Consider the following 18,798-nt stretch of genomic DNA (forward strand, 5'->3'; position numbering starts at 1 on the left):
TAGAAGTTTTCTAAAGATTTAAGTGGTAAGAGACTCCTGAGTTCCTTGATATAAGTAGCCTTTGCATTTTCTCTATTCAGATACTTAGATTTTCCTTTTCAATGCCATATGATAGAAATTACTTTATTTTTCCAACATTTACACTGTTTCTTAAAACTTAAAAAATGTAAACATTTAAAAAATATTCCATTTACTTTAAAAATGTAAGTGAATAATAAAATATACACTGTTTCAACTTTTGTTTTAGGAAGTAATTGTAAGACGTATGATTGACTCTGATGATTCACAAAGGTATAATTCTTTTAATGTAATTTTTTACCTCAATTATATGCATATGGTATTCTATCTGTTCATATTTTGTTGATACCAGCTTATTTCCTTAAATTGATACCATTTTCCTCAAAGTGGGTGCAAATTAAAAGAATAAAATCTGTTCAGGCTTTAAATTAAGTGTTTGGTTAACTGACTATTCATTTTATTACTTTTTTTCTCTTCTGCCATTCTTCTTCTGTAGAGAAATACATTTTTTTTAAAGAGGAAAAGAAATACTTACAAAGTAAAATGTTTTAGGAGTCTTAACTTGGACAGCTATGCCTCCATGTAAATAAGGTTCCAGTCCTGTAGTATCACCAATGCTAAAAGAAAATGGTGATACCACTAAAAGAAAAAAAAGAAAATCATTATTTATTGAAATAAATTTGAATTTCAAGGTTTATCAAGATGTCAATTTCCCATAATTTAAAAAATTAAGAAGATCCCAATATAAATCTTTTGGGGGAGGGGGTGCGGGGGGGTATAGAGGTAGGAAGAAGTGTGGAGAGCTAGACAAACTATTTTCCAATGTGAATTTAAGTACTTAAAAATAGCCAAAAAAACTCAAAGGGAAAAAAATTAATGACAGGTGCTTATTAGATATTTAAATATTTTATAAAGCCTCAATAACTAATGTTGGTACTAATTACACATAATTAATAACAATTAATATAGCATGATACTGGCTCATTAATAGACAGGCAAACAAACAATATATTAGAGAACTCAGAAATAGGCTCACAAGGGATACAATTAAGAAAATGGCAACTCAAACCAGTGAGGAAACGATAAGATTATTCAAGAAAACTTTCGGGAAAAATGCCATCAGGCAAAATATCTATTCCAAATGGATGAATGTTTTAAATGTTGAAGATGAGAAAAATATATTAAGACAGAAGAATGGGAGAAAAATTTCTTCAAAACTTTGCAGTAAGGAAGGCTTTTCTAATAAAATAAAAATCATAAAAGAAAACTTTTAAAATTTGATATATACACATAGTAAAAACAAATCATAAGCAAAGTCAAATGCCAAACTAGAAAAAAAAATTGCAATTTATATAAAAAACACCGACAGATATTCCTTATATTTTAGGAATTCCAAGGAATGGTTAAATAACCAACAACTCAACAGGAAAAAGGGCAAATGATAGGTGATTCACATTAAAGAACGAATAGCCCTAAAACTTAAGAAAATACACTTATCTCATTCATAATGTGTAAAATGCAAATTTAAATTATACTGTGATACAATTCATTAATATGAAATAATATGCAGCCATAAAGAAAACTTAAAGGAAAAACAAAAAGAATGTTCTGCAATTATTAATGTGAAAAGATCATGTAGCTATTTGGTTTAGTGAAAAGGCAAAGGGTAGATGTATAATATGATACACTGTATGTAAAAAAAATGTAAGGAAAGCCAGGAAGGACACATAATAAACTAAGAACCAGTGAATGGATGAGAAATGAGTGGGAACCGTAGGTAGGCAGGAAAGTTTTCACTGTAAAATCTGACCTTTATTGTGTTTGAACAATTTCCTTATTAAAAAAATTAAATGAAATCAACAGTAAGTTCTTTCTCCCCATAAGTCATACATAGATTAAGTAGAGAAAAAAGACCAGCAGAATAAACATCAAACTTAGCTGCTTAGTTACCTCTGGAGCTAGGAGGAGGCTTAAAATAGTACTCATTTTAAACTCTATTTAAGTATATCTATCTATCTATCTATATAGATAAGTGAGTAAATATGTTGCAAATGCTGTTCACTAAATGAGATACATAACATATAAAGTTTCCTCTGAAATGTCTTAGGACTCTTGCTATCTTAACTCCCACTGCCAGGCCTGCCATAGCACATCTTTCAGTTCCTTGAATGCCTCTGTCTCTGAATACAATAATCTTTTCACCACCTTCCTAAGTCAATCCAATCAACAAATTTGAATCAAGACACCTTGTCTGTACTACTGTAGCACCAAAATTGGGTAGGTTTTCTTGCTAAACTTATAAAGACTTATAAATGTGCAGAATAATGAGTAATTATAAATGAATTAATAAAACACATCAACTTACCAGTTATTTGTTGTGTAGATCCATTTAAGCCTGTCATTCCATTAATTTCTCGAAATGTTAGAAATTGTCCTGTCTCAAGTTTGTGAGGACGATTTTCAAGGCAGGTGACAATGCCAGGATTAGCCTAAAAATAAGAGTAATCTACTAACAAGTTCAAGTATTACTTTTTTCGTACAAATTCCCAATCCCACACAAAAAAATACCATGTAATTATAAAATTCTCAACCCCCGCCCTAAATTCCAAGCCATTCTTCTCTTTAAATAAGTGTAACAAAATAATGATCAATTTATTTTATTTTAAATGCTTAAAATATAATTTTTATGCATGGGGGAAATAGAGATTCCAATAAGAGTTGCAACATTTAAAGCAAAGAAATACATGTAGCCCAGCCAGCTTCTCAGGATAAAAACAAAAACGAATTAGCTTATTTCACCAAAGAGGATGGATGAGACAGGTGAAAGGCCCAGACAGTTTCTAATTGCACATAATCTTGTATACTTCTTGACTAAAGTGATAATAATCTATATGAAATCTAATGAAATTATTATTCTCTCTTTCATAATAGTGTAGATTCTAAAAATTATGATCACAAATATGTAATGTGATATGGGTTTGCTGGTATCCCATGGAATTTATTAAGGAGAAATAATTTCTTGCAGATAATTTATGATATTTTCTAATTCTTTATGGATAACTTCATATTTCCTGCTTTATTCAATGAAAGAAAAGACCAACGCAATACAAGAATCCATTATCTCCCTTGGAGCTTATTCTAACTATATGATATTCTCAGGAACAAACCAAAAACAACTATAGAAGATAAAAGGCTAAATAATAAACCATTCTGCTAAGAGATGCACAGAATTTTTCAATAAATTTTTCTTAAAAAAAGGCAACATTACATTGGGTTAAAAAATAAAGCATAAAGATAATGTACTACCAAAAATACAACATCATTCACTTATGTTGACTTCTTTGGAGCTTTTAATGTAAACTGATTATAAAAAGTGCAAATGAAGTTAATGATTTAGGCTAAAAAGAAAGAGTAAAAATGAATCATAATGATTTTTTCCTTTATAGGGAATAAAAACATTAAGCTGATCAAATACCTTTTGATTTGAAGATTAGTTAATTCTTAAAACTTTTTTCTTCCTCCAAATGTTTTAGAAGTATAACAGCTTTTGTCTATAATAACTTAAGTGTGCATCTCTCTAGAGTCACTGTGTTGGGCCAGGTGACTCATCAAAGTTACATTTATGATCTGACACAACGAACAATTCAGCAAACACTGAATCACAGTTCATGTCCCATAAGAACATGACGTAGAACAAAATTAAAATTTATGACATTTGTGCCCAGGCCAGGTTGCTCAGTTGGTTGGAGTGTCATCCTGTACACCAGTTACAGGTTCGATTCTGGGTCAGGGCATATACCTAGGTTTCGAGTTTGATCCCTGGTTGGGTGCATATGGGGGCAACTGAGTGGTGTTTCGCACATCGTTGTTTGTCTCTCTCCCTTCCTCTCTTTCTAAAAATAAATAAAAACATATCCTCAAATGAAGATTAAAAGAAAATATATGACATAAGCAAATATTGGTCTACCAACCTATAATAGAAGGGTAATATGTTCATTAGACTGGACGTCTTTTGGACGTCATTCTGGATATCATTCCTGATGAAGCCAGGGCCGGAGGGAAGCCAGCCTGGGTCCCGGGTGCCTGCGGGCAGCCAGAGGAGGGAAGCAGCCCAGGTCCCAGGTGCTGAAGGGAAGCTGGTGCCAGGGGAAGGAAGGCCTACTCTTTCACGAATTTTCGTGTATAGGGCCTCTCGTTGTTAAGTAATGTTAGAAGGAATCAGGAATACTCTTTTTAAAAAAGATGTATTATTAATGATTTCAGAGAGGGAGAGATAGAAACATCAATGATGAGAATCATTGATCGGCTGCCTCCTGCATGCCCCCTAAAGGGGATTGAGCTGAGTCTGCAACCCAGGCATATGGCTTGACTGGGAAGAGAACCCTGACCTGCTGGTTCATAGGTCCATACTCAACCACTGAGTCACATCGGCCAGGCAGGAGTACTCTTTTCATTGCCTAACTTAAATTTAGCTTTAAACATAATACAATAAAGAAATTAACAAAATATATCTCAAGAATTACCTTAAAATCTTGTAAAACAACTAAAAAATATTGCATATTACAATATTTTGCTAATACCACCTTTAAAAAATAATATTCACATCAACTTAAAAATTAATCCTATACATATGTATACAATATACATATATAATCATACTTGCGTGATATTTGAAATGAAGATTTCTTTTGGTTCTTCTCCTGTTGTATCTAAAACTTCAAATTCATCACCAAAATCACAAAACAACCGTGACCAAATTCCATGTATATCTGCACTAATGAACTGTAAAATAGTAAAAAAAAGTTCAAGCTTATCTATTTATATAAAAAAAAAAACAGCTCAACTATCTTAGGCTTTTATGACAATTTCACTTACAATTAAGTATAACGTTTGGGATATAAAGTAAAACATGAATAGAACAAATTATTTTCCTGTAAATTGGTTTAGGAATCAAGAATTTTGGTATTTGGGACTTGATATCTAATGTTATAAAATTAGAAGCAATGTCTGCACATCATCATTATACATTCTATGATTTTTAGATAACAAAAATTCTTACCTTGCCCTAAAGTCAAGTACAGTATGTAAGAAGCAGATTATCTTGATTTCATGGGCTAGCAGTGAATTTTTACTTTTCATTTTAGAAAAGAATGGTGTGTCCATTCACCAAAAGCAGTAGTTAATAGAAAACAGAACAGAGCTAAAAGCTGAATAGAGTCAACAGAAAAAGGGCTGAGGAACTGACGAAAGGTAAAAATGAGATTCTTCAACGGAATCATAAATGCGTTAAAGTGATTTTTATTATACTACACCCTCCACTATTTTAAATCTGTACAGAAACTGTTTTCGTGTTCAGTTATTTTTAGAGTTATTGATATTCTCTCTCTTACTTGATCATGTATTACCTTTACTGTCAAAATAGTACACATAGCCATTTTTATGAGATATAACATTGAGTAAAACTTTTATATATTTAAGTTTAAAAGCTTAGACTTGAGGACAATTTCTTCCTTTTCAAAACAACTTTTAAAATGTGAATATATGTATCAACTACATAAACAAGTATTTAAGTTTATAAACTACTGTAATTATTTTGTAAAACTTGTGTGACCTATTATAAATTTACTGACCATTCCATGTCTTACTCATCTGTTTAATTTAAATTATGAACCATAGCACAAATGTTCTGCAAAGTGTAAAAATGCTATGTAATACCACAATCTGAAAGTACACCCATTTTATATAGTACAATTATGGCTTGGTGGCTATTTTAAACAGGATGAATAGCTTTTTCCAAAGAAACAAATGTCTCACTAAGGAGGTGGAACTAGCAATATGTATTCAATTGCAGAGAAAGAATTTTGCATTTTTTCATCTAAATCTCTTTCTAATATTCCCAGTGTCACTACTACTTACCTAATTAATCTGGAACAAAAGCTAGGAGTTATTCTTGGTCATTCTTTCCTTCACAACTCACAATGATCCAACTCTCAAGTTCTGCTAGCCTTTTCTTTTTTTCTTTTTTTTTAAATAAGTTCAATGACTCACAATCCATATTTGCTCCTCTCTTGAATAAGGCACCAATATCTCTCACCTGGATTACTGCATTAGCCCCTAACTGGCTTACCTGCCTCTATGCTATTCATTATTCAATAGTGTTCTTTTTGGTTTCATAACCCCTTCATGTTCCTAAAAATTATTGAGGGCCCAAAGAGCTTTTATTTATACCAGTTATACCTACTGATATCCAATGTGTTAGATATTAAAAGTGAGAAACATTTAAAACCCAAGAATACACACACACACACACACACACACTATATTAGCTGTCAGAGCAACTGTATCACTACACATCAAAGCCCGTGCCACATAAGAGAACCAGAGTGAAAAATGCAAATAACATTTTAGTAATATGAAATTTTATGAAAGGGTCTGTGTCCTTGGACTACACTTTTAAAAACTACTGCTAGAGTCTTCCCTCCACTCAGCACAATCAGAATGATCTTTTAAAAATGTAAATTAAATCAAAACTCACAGTCTTAAAACTCAGACATTCTTAACTGTGATCTGTAAGAAAATGGTCTTCTAACTACTTCTCCAACCTAATCCTCCGGCATCTTTTACTCCTACTGCTCTCTCTTTAACCAAACTCCCATTCTGGTCCTGCTTGCTTCCTTCTGCTTTTCAAACATACCAAGTGAAGTTGTATACTCGCAAGTCTTTATACTTGCACTTCTCATTGCTTTGAATGCTCTTCCTCAGATGTGTACTTAGCTAGCTCTTTTCATCACTCAGGGCTCTATTCAAATATCATCTCAGAGAAGATGTTCCCTGACATTCAGTCTAAGACAGCGGTTCTCAACCTGTGGGTCGCGACCCCTTTGGCGGTCGAAGGACCCTTTCACAGGGGTTGCCTAAGACCATCCTGCATATCAGATATTTACATTACGATTCAGAACAGTAGCAACATTACAGTTATGAAGTAGCAACGAAAATACATGAGGAACTGTATTTAAAGGGCCAGAAGATTGAGAACCACTGGTCTAAGAGAACCAGCACTGGCCCCATCCTAACATCATGATGATGTTATACTCTATTTTTTACCTAGCTCTTTTCTTCATAGGACCTGAAGGACTTATTTGTTTATTTTCATAAGGAAAATTTGTATGTCCTATTCACTAATGTATTCCTAGTGTCTGGAACTGTATATGTTTAGTGAATTTGTTAAAAGAACCAAAGTATCATCACCATACCATACTAAAGTTAGATGACGAATTCACTATTTATCATCCTTTCTATTTCTAGTCTTTATTCTTCCTTAGTTTTGGTAATCTGTCTATAAACCAAATTTAGATCTTAGTTTTAAAAATATGAAATAAATATGATACCAAATTAAAAGAGAAAAATATTACTGTGATTGTCCTCATATAAAAAGAGCTTTTATACAATCCAATGAAAAGCTAAAAGTTTTAATAGTGAAAGTGTCCTTCCTTTGGTTAACTACCTGTCATTATTAAGTGATACTATTACCTTAATTGGAGGGCACTGAGAACGGCAAAACTCATTGATTTTCTTCTGCAATGGAAGTCTGATCTCAGTCAATACTACACACTGTTGAGAAAAAAAAAAGACTAAAAACTAAAGAATACACAATTATTTTGGTAATGTACTTCTAAATCAGAATCATTTCAATTTTATACTCAAAATACAATAGGATTCCAACCAAAAGTTAATATCCTCAGAGGTATCTATACTAATAATAGCCTAGGTGGTATCACGCTCTCACGTCATCACAAGATGGCCGCACACACAGCAGAGGTGGGACCTGGGGGTCTCATGGCTCTGCGCAGCGCTGAAGAGGTCAGTCTCGGTGTCTCCACCGCCTCGCACGGAGGTGGTGGGTCCCAGAGGAGGAGGCAGGTCACAGCAGAGGGGAGCAGTTGTGGGTAATCAGGTCAGCAGGGGAGGGTAGTTGTGGGCAATCAGGCTGGCAGGGGAGCAGTTAGGCGTCAATCAGGCTGGCAGGGGAGCAGTTAGGGGGGGATCAGGCCAGCAGGCAGAGGGGGGTAGGGGGGATCAGGCTGGGCGAGCAATTAAGTATCAGTCTGGCAGGGGAGTGGTTAGGGAGCAATCAGATAGGCAGGCAGGCAAGTTGTTAGGAGCCAGAGGTCCAGGATTGAGAGAGACATGTCCAACTGCTGGTTTAGGCCCACAGGGATCAGGCCTAAACTGCCAGTCGGACATCCCCCAAGGGGGCCCTAATTAGAGAGGGTGCAGGCCGGGCTGAGGGACACCCCCCCCAAACACACACACACACACACACACAAAACCATCGTACACAAATTTCGTGCACCGGGCCTCTAGTGGAATAATAAAAGCAAAAACAACATAAACAAGGGAAAACCTACTCACATTAAATTCAATTACCATCATAGACTTCACAATTAGAAGCAAACTGTAATTTCCTGTGGAATTTATGCACTCCAAATGATTAGAGCTTTTGTTTTGTCTGTTACTGCTATGAAAATACAAACCTAGTCACCAGAATACTAATTTAAAGTATTTAGTTAGCCTAAAGGATTAACAATGACATTTTTAAAGAGATATATTAGTTGGCTTAGTTTTCTCTTACTTCAGAGATTCAACAGATTCACAATATAACTACTTCTGCTTTAATAGTTTCATTAGTGAAACCACAAAGTTCTGTAATAAATATCAAATTTAATTTTCAATGCTTTATTTTTTATCATTACCCTGTGAGATAAGTAGAGAAGATTTTATAATCAGATTTTATCATAATTGATAAAGGTCAAATACTTTCTTAGAGTAATTAGCAGAGCTAGACTCTTAGTCCAGAGCCTTCCTTGTTGCTGGTTTCCATGACTTGTATTACTTAGTTTTACTACAAATATCCAGGTATTTAGTGGCATACTTTCTACAAGGAGAGTACTTCCCCATGGGCCTCTCACTGTATACGTCTCAGGAGGTATACAATGAATGCAAGGTCCTGACCATTTTTTACTTGTGCCATTTCTCAGGACAGTATTTGTCACATACAACTTGAGGAATGAGGTCATGTCTCCCTCTGGGACAAAGAAGGAAACTTGTTTATTGCTTACTGTAAAACATTAAGACAAAGCTCAGTGTTCCTCTCTTCTAAAGGAACCCACTACATGTGCCCTCTTGCACTTCACTAGGATTTGGGGGAAGACAAGAAGAAATAAGATAAATACAATACTCATACTTCTTCCCATGCTCTGAATAGTAAAGTTCTTAAGTCTGTAACCCAAGAATCTCATGTATTCTTGCCAGTGTTCATCAAATAGTGACACTTTGACTTAGCTTGTAAACAGGATCAAATCAATTCTAAGTATATCCCGTCTGGTGTGGCTTAATTGGTTGAGCATCATCCCATGTACCAAGAGGACACCAGTTTAATTCCAGTCACAGCACATGCCCAGGTTGCAGACTCGATCCGCAGAAGGGGGCATGTGGGAGGCAGCTGACGGGTGTTTCTCTCTCATCATTGATTTTCTCTCTCTCGCCTTCCTCTCTCTCTAAAATCAATAAAAACATACTTAAAAAATATTCTGAGTATATATTGAATATTAACTTTTTTCATCAATGCTACAAAATTCTCAGCCAGAGTTAGAGAACTGCTTCTTGTGGGGAGAAAACTGACACATATATGGTCACACGGTGCCTGAAGAAGAGTAGAGGAGAAACACAGGAGTATTTTTTTCCCCTAGACAATGGGTAACACCATAATCTGATCATAGGGAAAACCAGGGTGAATCTAGTCACTTTTAGAACATCCACAATGTTTAGAATTTTTATTATTTAAGGTTATCTGAAGTAGATCCCCATGTTTTACATTTCTGTAACTGGATTAGATCACCTTTAACCCATGACCTTAGGAAGAGAAGAGTGCACTTTCCTATTCCTTTACTTTAGGCTTGACTGTGTGACTTGCTTTGGCTAATGTATTATTAAATGGAAGTAACACAGAAGCTTGACATATGTGTAGATGGTTGGACTTGCCCCTTTGCATTTCTGCTATCGCCATCAGACCATGTCCTAGGTAGCTCCCTGTTCCCAGAAGAGAGGCACATGGAGCAGAACCCAGACTCTGGAGTTCAAGTTCAATCTAGAATATCTGAACTCCAACTGACATGCAAATACATAAGAAAGGAAAAAACACATGTTGCTATAAACCACTGTGTTTGGGTAGATTTTTATGCACAATACTGTGAAGATAGCTGACTAATGTAATTGCTTTGTCAGAAGTTTATAGGCCCTTTGCCTAAAATGAAGCATTAGAAATATATTATTCTAAAGGAAATCTTTTATCCTGAAAATTTTTTTTCTGCTCGACAGAAGAGGTTAGTTATTTCACATTAATACTTAATGATTTGCCTTGAAATTTGTCAATAACCACCAATATTAAATGGTGCACCAACCTGGTATTTATCTAAGAAGGAGAGATCTGTGGTTTCATTTAAAGGAAGAGAAGATGATGTAACATGAACATATGGATTTAGTTCTGCAATATGTTGAAGAACAGCTTCAGCCCTTAAAAAAAAAAAAAAGAAAAGAAAAAGAAATTACCTTTAGTATTTTTTCATTCAATATACTCAATCTCAAACTTGGACACTTTTACATCAGAGGAATCTGAATGTCACAAAATTTCAACAGAAATTTAATAAGGTGTAGAAGAAAAAAAGCTGAGACATATTTATATTTACAGATGACTAGACAATCTTGAGATGTAGCATACTATTGTATTTCATAGGAAGACACAATCTCAAAGTGCACCCTTATAGTTTCAAGCTCCAAACTCCTTAATTCTTTTAATGATTCAGCAATAATAAAGACTTCCTTTAACAATCTTTAAAAAATACATTCCTAGGTAGTAATGTGAATATCTTAAAAATTTGACAAATATAATTAAGTAAATATATGTCAATACTTATTTATCAAGGGCAGTATAACTTTATGGCGATGAGTTAAACAACTGCGAATGAACTAGTGTTCTGGATACAGATAATATTCTAAGTAATTGCAAGAATAAAAATAATGTCCTGCCTTAGCTGGTTTGGCTCAGTGAATGTCGGCCTGCAGACTAAAGGGTCCTGGGTTTGATTCTGGTCAAGGGCACGTGCCTGGGTTGCAGGCTCGATGATCCCCACTAGGGAGTGTGCAGGAGGCAGACAATCAATGATTCTCTCTCCTCATTAATGTTTCTATCTCTCCCCTCCTCTCTCTTCCTATTGAATCAATAAAAATATATTTTAAAAAAATTTTCTATGATAATACATCAAAATATCTTATCTTCACCTGTTTCTCATATTAACAACATCATCTTCACAGAGAAAGAAATTGGTTCCTAGATCCCATGCTTGGCATTTCTCTACATCATGAATTGTAAGTGCCTTCAAAAAAAGGAAAATATCTGTTAATTCAAAATAGGACAAGGATGTTCACCATCTACAATATTATTTACATTATATTAAAAATATTATCCTGCGTAATTAAACAACAGAAAGTAAGGCTTAAGAATTCAAAGATGAAATGACTATACATATCAGAAAACCCAGAAAAAGTAATGAAAAAAACTATTTCCAACAGTAAGAGAATTTAAATTTTTGGAAAGCAGCATTTTAGATAAAGCATCACATAAAAAAATTTAAAAATTCACATAAATAAGCATTTCTGAATGTTCCACGTTCAAAGTAAGAAAGGTAATTGACTAACTATAAAAAAATGTTTGTGACCTGTATTACAGGCCACAAGAAAATTTAAAAAAAGGAGGCATGGGTTCTGGTCAGGTGACAGCTCAGTTTGTAGCAGCATCGTCCTGTATACCAAAACGGTTGTGGGTTCGATCCTTTGTCGAAGCAAGAACAGGAGGCAACTGATCGATGTTTCTCTCTTACATTGATGTTTCTCTCTCTCTAAAAATCAATGAAAACATCTTCTCGGGTGAGGATTTATATTATTTTTTATTGACTTTTTAGGGAGGGAGAGAGAGAAAGAGAGAGATGTGAGAGATACATTATCGGTTATCTCCTGTAAGTGCCCTGATGAAGGTCGAAACCTCAACTCAGGCATGTGCCCTGACCAAAAAATCAACCCACAACCTTCCTGTGTACGGGAGGATGTACTAACCAACTGAGCCAAACCGGCCAGAGCCCTCCCTCGGGCGAGGATTTTTTTAAAAAAGGGCATGGTATATGAAAACAAATGATACTGGAAAAGAAATGCATTTGGCCTTGTAAAATATTGAAGCATGTTCAATCTTGCTCAAAATTGAAATATCTTTTCTCATTCTAGAATGGTATGAAGTCCAAAAGTTTGACAATATACTCTATTGATGAGAATGAGATGAATCAGGTACTTCAATACATCAGTGGTGGAAGTGTTAGGCTGCACAACCTCAATGGAAAAGAATTTTGCAATCTCTAGCAAAATGACATGTACATTTATACTTTGATATAGTAATTCCACCTTTAAAAATCTATACCAAAGACACACTGGGAAAAATACAAAAAGACATGGATATGAGTATTAACTGCAACAATATTTATAATAGCAAAAGGTTGGAAATAAAACATTCATCAGTGAAGAAGTGGGTATAATAATATATGCTACATTGACAAATTGTATATCCATGCAGCTATTTAAAAAAAGGAATACATCCTATATAATATCCTATATAATAAAAGGCTAATATGCAAATTGTCCCCTGGGAGTTCGACCAGGAGACAGGAAGTTCAATCGCTCGCTGTGACGTGCACTGACCACCAAGGGTTGGCACGGAACATGGCGGGCAACCAGTGGTGGCAGTGGGGCTCTGAGGGAGCGAGGGGAGGAGGAGACATGGAGGTGAGGAGGCGGGGAACCTGACTGGCCCTGATCACTGGCCAGGCCTAGGGGTCCTCACACTGCACAAATTTCCACAAATTTTGCACCGGGCCTCTAGTATACATAATTATATATATATATATAATTACCAATATGGGATAAACCCAGAACATACTATTAAATGATAAAAAGCAAGATGGAGGAAAGTATGGCTCTTTATCTAAGAAAGGCAGGTGGGAATATATATGTACAAACGCATAAAATTTTCATATTTATCTGTTTTGTTTATATTTAAAAACAGATGAAAAAAGGGGGTGAGCTAATAAGGAAAGGAGGGTATAGGTTACAAAGAAGCTAGGCTTACCTGAATATATACTTTGTTTTATAAAACTGACTTTGAATTTTTTAAGTCTCACATAATATTAATACTACGTTAAATCATTATTCAGTTTTAGTAGTTTTTTGGTGGAAACCTTAAGGGTTCTTTACATACTGTATCTTGTCATCTGCAAATAATGACATTTTTACTTTTTCCTATTCAATTTGGATCTCTTTTATTTCTTCTTCTTGTTTGATTGCTGTGGCTAGGACTTCCAGCACTATGTTGAATAAGAGTGATGAAAGTGAACATCCCTGCCTTGTTCCTGATCTTAAGGGAAACGCTTTAATAGCAAAAGTTGGAAATAAAACATTCATCAGTGAAGAAGTGGGTATAATAATATATGCTACATTGACAAATTGTATATCCATGCAGCTATTTAAAAAAAGGAATACATCCTATATAATATCCTATATAATAAAAGGCTAATATGCAAATTGTCCCCTGGGAGTTCGACCAGGAGACAGGAAGTTCAATCGCTCGCTGTGACGTGCACTGACCACCAAGGGTTGGCACGGAACATGGCGGGCAACCAGTGGTGGCAGTGGGGCTCTGAGGGAGCGAGGGGAGGAGGAGGCAGGGAGGCCAGGAGGTGGGGAACCTGATCGGCCCTGATCGCTGGCCAAGGCTAGGGACCCTACCTGTGCACAAATTTTGTGCACTGGGCCTCTAGTATATTATATAAGCTATCATATTGGTAGTTTTTTTACATTAATACTACGTTAAATCATTAAAAAAAAAAAAAAAAAATCATAAAAAAGCAATCCCTAAAAATCCAAGCAAAATAAATAAATGGACAAAACTACCTATTGAATTTGTTGCATAACTGCCCAAAGGAATGACTTAAAGTGACTAAAAAAAAAAAAAATCTTAAAACGTTTTAAAATTACTAACTGTTTTTGATAGTAATCATATTGTTATTAATATTGGAATTGTTTTGCTGAAAAAATTTTACAATCAGTAGCAATCAAAGACTACTGGGGTGTGCCAAGAGGACTCAAGAACTTGAAGAAGATCTGAGCAAGGAAAGGTAAAACATTATGAGCATCAATGAGAACAGCTACTATAACAGATCAAAACCTATCAAATCTGAGTTTGTCATCATATTCACACACTCATACACAAACACACATGTTCACTGGCTACTGCTGGGGGATGAAAGAAAAACCACTGATTTGAAAACTGGTAAATAAAGTGGGAAAATATCAAATATTTCTTCTGTTCTTCAAATAGTACCACTTTAGCAGAACCAAATATGTGATGAATGACAAATTTTCTTTCTAAATATTATTCCAGCTAATAAACAAAAAGAATGACAGAATTAGAATATCACTGCCATTAATAAAATAATGAATCGAGGCAATAATCATTAATAGGTAGTAATAACCACAAAGAGAGAGACAACAGGATATTATTTCCTCCTCAGGGGAGAACAAAATATCACCTGTGAAGTAGTGGCGCCAGAAGAATCAAATATGAATCTGACTGTCTGAATATAACTACCAGTTTACAGGAAATACAGAAGTAGAGGTGTATGTGATAAATAATCTAGTTTCTTTTACAAATTGCAAGGAGGAGTGGGGAAACAGAGAAGGGAAATCTATAGATTAAAATAAATCAAGTTTAGTGTATGGACTTTACTTGGATCTTGATTAGAACAAAAATTTTTGAAAAAATATCTCAGAAGATAATTGGGAAAATTTGAACTTTAACTAGATATTTGATGATTGTGGTAGGCTTTTAAGATGACCCCAATAATTCTCATTTCCTGGTATTTAGGCCTTTATGTAATTCCCTCCGCTTGAGTGTAAGCAAGACCGAGTGACTTGCTTTTGAGGAATACAGCAGAGAGGATTGAACGTCACTTCTGAGATTAGATTACTAAAGACTGGTCTGCTAGAACAGTGGTCGGCAAACTCATTAGTCAATAGAGCCAAATATCAACAGTACGACTGAAATTTCTTTTGAGAGCCAAATTTTTCAAGCTTAAACTATATAGGTAGGTACATTGTTATTAACTTAATTAGGGTACTCGTAAGGCTTAGGAAGAGCCACACTCAAGGGGCCAAAGAGCTGCATGTGGCTCGCGAGCCGCAGTTTGCCGACCACGGTGCTAAAACATTCCCTTTCTTTTCTTCTTGCTAGCTTACTCTGATGAAGCAAACTGCCCTATGGAGAGGGCCACATGGCAAGGAATTGATTTAACAGCCAGAAAGGAGCTGAGGTGAGAATGTGAAGTGGCACAACTTTGCCACTGAATCCTTTCAATAACTACCTGAGCCACCTTGGGAAGCAGATCCTTACCCTAGATGACCACAGACCCTGCCAGTATCTTGACTGGAGCCTTGTTAGAAACCCTCAAACAGAGGAACCAACTAAGTTTTGTCTGATTCTTGAGTCACAGAAACTGAGATAGATGCTCCTGTTTAAGTTGCTAAGTTGTGGGGTAATTTATTTTGCAGCAACAGATAACTAATACAGTGAAATTAAGAAGCATTTTTTAGGTGTGAAAATGGTATTGTAGTTATATTTTCAAAAGGGACCCTTATCTTTTAGAACCATATACTAAAATATTTAAGGAGTGTATAATAGGATGTCTGAAACTTACACAAAAATAATTTGGTGGTTGGGGTAAGCAGTGGGGAATGGGGAGGAGATACATGAAAACAAATTAAAATTTGTCTATGAGCTGATAATTGTAGCTGCATGATGGGTACATGGGGTTTTTCAAAACATTTTTTTTTCAAATTTTTAAATTTTCTATAAGTTTTTTTAAAAAGACTGAAGAATTAAAACAATTTTGCTACTAAATAAAAAAGCAATAATTAACTCAAAGTATAAGTAATATTACTTCTGAGAAGCAAAAGATAAATTTAAAAAAAGGGTTTATAACAAATAAGAGTTTAAAACAAATACCAAGGACATTTACTCACCTTAATTCCTGCAAGAACAAGATTCTTTGCTATAAAGAAAAAGGAAAAAGAATAGTTCAATATTAGGAATGTATAACAGATATGTCTTCATGGAGCTTCATCACATCCCTGACTAAATAATTTTAACTTTTTTACTACTTAAGTAAGAAATAAATGTCCCGAAGAAGGTACAGATTAACAAAAATAAAAAATAAAATAAAATTTTCCATAATCATATCACACTGAGATAATTACTCTTAAAATTTTAATGTATTCTTCCAAATATACTATTATAAATATATGTATATGTGGCCTACCATAATAAATTAACAAATACAGTGAATAACCACTAATGACTATTAACATCACAAAGAGAATCAAGAGAGTCATTATCATTACTGGTTCTTTCTGGAAGAATATAACAATACTGCGAAGTAGTCTTTCCAAAATAATTAGACCTGATTAAGGTTTTGAATTTACTTTTCTTTAGAGAAATAATACATGGGGAAGGTGTTAAATCTTGAAATTACGCTCAAAAGTGTCACGTAAAATTATAAATAAAAACTACTGCTTACCAATTTCCAAACCAAGACCACCCATACCACTTAAGAAAATATGGGACTTGGCCATCTTCTGCATTGCTGTGTCTCCAAGAACGTACCTCTGTCGACTACATGTAAAACACAATGAAAAACAATACATTAAGTCATTAAAATTATATATCCTTTTAAAGTTGTTTGCAAACAACCTGGCAACTAGATCCCGCCCAGAGACTCATTTTGGATCATTTGCATAACGTTTACATTTTCTGAATTAATTGCTAAATAAAGTATGAAAAGTAGATTAGAGGCAAGAGTAGCTCTAAAGAGATCACATAAAAGAATAACAGATCATTGAGAGATGCCAAATTTAGGGAGAGGAAATGAAAGAGATGGAATTAAGATTTGCTCAGAAAATGAACTGGAAGCATTTTAAAAATTAATTGAATTTGGAGGATAACAAATAGGGAAAAAAAACTAAGATGACACCATATTCCTATCTTAGGTTACTAAGTGGGTGTGATAAGCATTTAATTAAGCTTGGGAATAGGAAGAGGAAGAAAACGGGATCCAAATGGTGTTGAGTGCTACTTTATGCCAAAAACTAGCACTCAATAATGTAAATTTATATTAATAATTTTAGATAAAAATTTTAGACTAAGATGTTATTCTTTTTTGAGCTTTTTAAATTTTTATTTCTTGATTAAGATATTACATATGTGTACTTAAACCGCCATTACACCCCGCAACCCTCCCGCTCATGCCCTTACCCCCCTGTTGTTTGTGTCCGTTGGTCAGGCTTACATGCAAGTCCTCTGGTTGATCTCTCCCTTTACACCCACCCTCCCCTACCTTCTCTGAGGTTTGACAGTCTGATTAATGCTTCTCTGTCTCTGGATGTTTCTGTTCATCAGTTTATGTTGTTCATTATAGTCCACAAATGAGTGAGATCATGTGATATTTACCTTTCTCTGACTGGCTTATTTTGCTTAGCATAATGCTATCCAGTTCCATCTATGCTGTTGCAAACAGTAAGAATTCCTCCTTTTTTTTTTCCTGCAGTGTAGTATTCCACTGTGTAAATGTACCAAAGTTTTTTAATCCACTCATCTGCTGATGGGCACTTAGGCTGCTTCCAAATCTTAGCTATGATAAATTGTGCTGCTATGAACATAGGGGTGCATATATCCTTTCTGATTGGTGTTTCTGGTTTTTTGGGATATATTCCTATAAATGGGATTACTTGGTCAAATGGAAGTTCCATTTTTAATTTTTTGAGCAAACTCCATACTGTTCTCTACAGTGGCTGCACCAGTCTGCATTCCCACCAGCAATGCACGAGGGTTCCTTTTTCTCAGCATCCTCGCCAGCACTTGTCATTTGTTGATAGCAATTCTGACAGGTGTGAGGTGGTCGTTTTGATTTGCATCTCTCAGATAATTAGTGACTTTGAGCATGTTTTCATGTCTCTTGGCCTGCTTTATATCCTCTTTCGAAAAGTATCTATTTAGGTCAGTTGCCCATTTTTTGATTGGGTTATCTTCCTTTTGTTAAGTTGTATGAGTTCCCTGTAAATGTTGGAGATTAAACCCTTACTAGTGATAACATTGGCAAATATGTTCTCCCATGCAGTGGGCTTTCTTGTTGTTTTGTTGATGGTTTCTTTTGCTGTGCAGAAGCTTTTTATTTTAATGTCGTCTCACTTGTTTATTTTCTCTTTAGTTTTAATTGCCCTAGGAGCTGAATTGGTGAAGATATTGCTTCAGCACATGTCTGAGATTTTGCTGCCTATGGACTCCTCTAATATTTGTATGGTTTCCCATCTTATGTTTAAGTCCTTTATCCATTTTGAGCTTATTTTTGTGTACGGTGTAAGTTGGTGGCCTAGTTTCATTTTTTTTTGCGTGTATCTGCCCAAGTTTCCTAACACCATTTATTGAAGAGCCTGTCTTGACTCCACTGTATGTTCTTGCCTCCTTTGTCAAATATTGAGCATAGTGGTTTGGGTTGATTTCTGGGTTCTCTATTCGATTCCATTGATCTATATGTCTGTTCTTGTGCCAGTACCAGGCAGTTTTGAGAACAG

The 18,798-nt window shown here is 34.9% G+C and overlaps 1 protein-coding gene across 1 annotated transcript in view; it reads right to left on the minus strand.

Annotated features, from left to right (window-relative positions):
* UBA6 (ubiquitin like modifier activating enzyme 6) overlaps positions 1-18,798 on the minus strand; it is a 68,355-nt gene that overhangs the window by 38,577 nt on the left and 10,980 nt on the right. The window contains exons 3-10 of the mRNA XM_015565762.1: positions 16,749-16,843; positions 16,195-16,223; positions 11,356-11,450; positions 10,479-10,590; positions 7,549-7,629; positions 4,678-4,800; positions 2,384-2,507; positions 554-657 (exon numbers count right to left, since the gene is read on the minus strand). Of these exons, the coding sequence (XP_015421248.1) occupies positions 554-657; positions 2,384-2,507; positions 4,678-4,800; positions 7,549-7,629; positions 10,479-10,590; positions 11,356-11,450; positions 16,195-16,223; positions 16,749-16,843 (763 nt within the window). The remainder of the gene's footprint in view (positions 1-553; positions 658-2,383; positions 2,508-4,677; positions 4,801-7,548; positions 7,630-10,478; positions 10,591-11,355; positions 11,451-16,194; positions 16,224-16,748; positions 16,844-18,798) is intronic.

This window comes from Myotis davidii, unplaced genomic scaffold (genome assembly GCF_000327345.1).
Source record: "Myotis davidii unplaced genomic scaffold, ASM32734v1 scaffold31, whole genome shotgun sequence".
Taxonomy (NCBI): Eukaryota; Metazoa; Chordata; class Mammalia; order Chiroptera; family Vespertilionidae; genus Myotis; species Myotis davidii.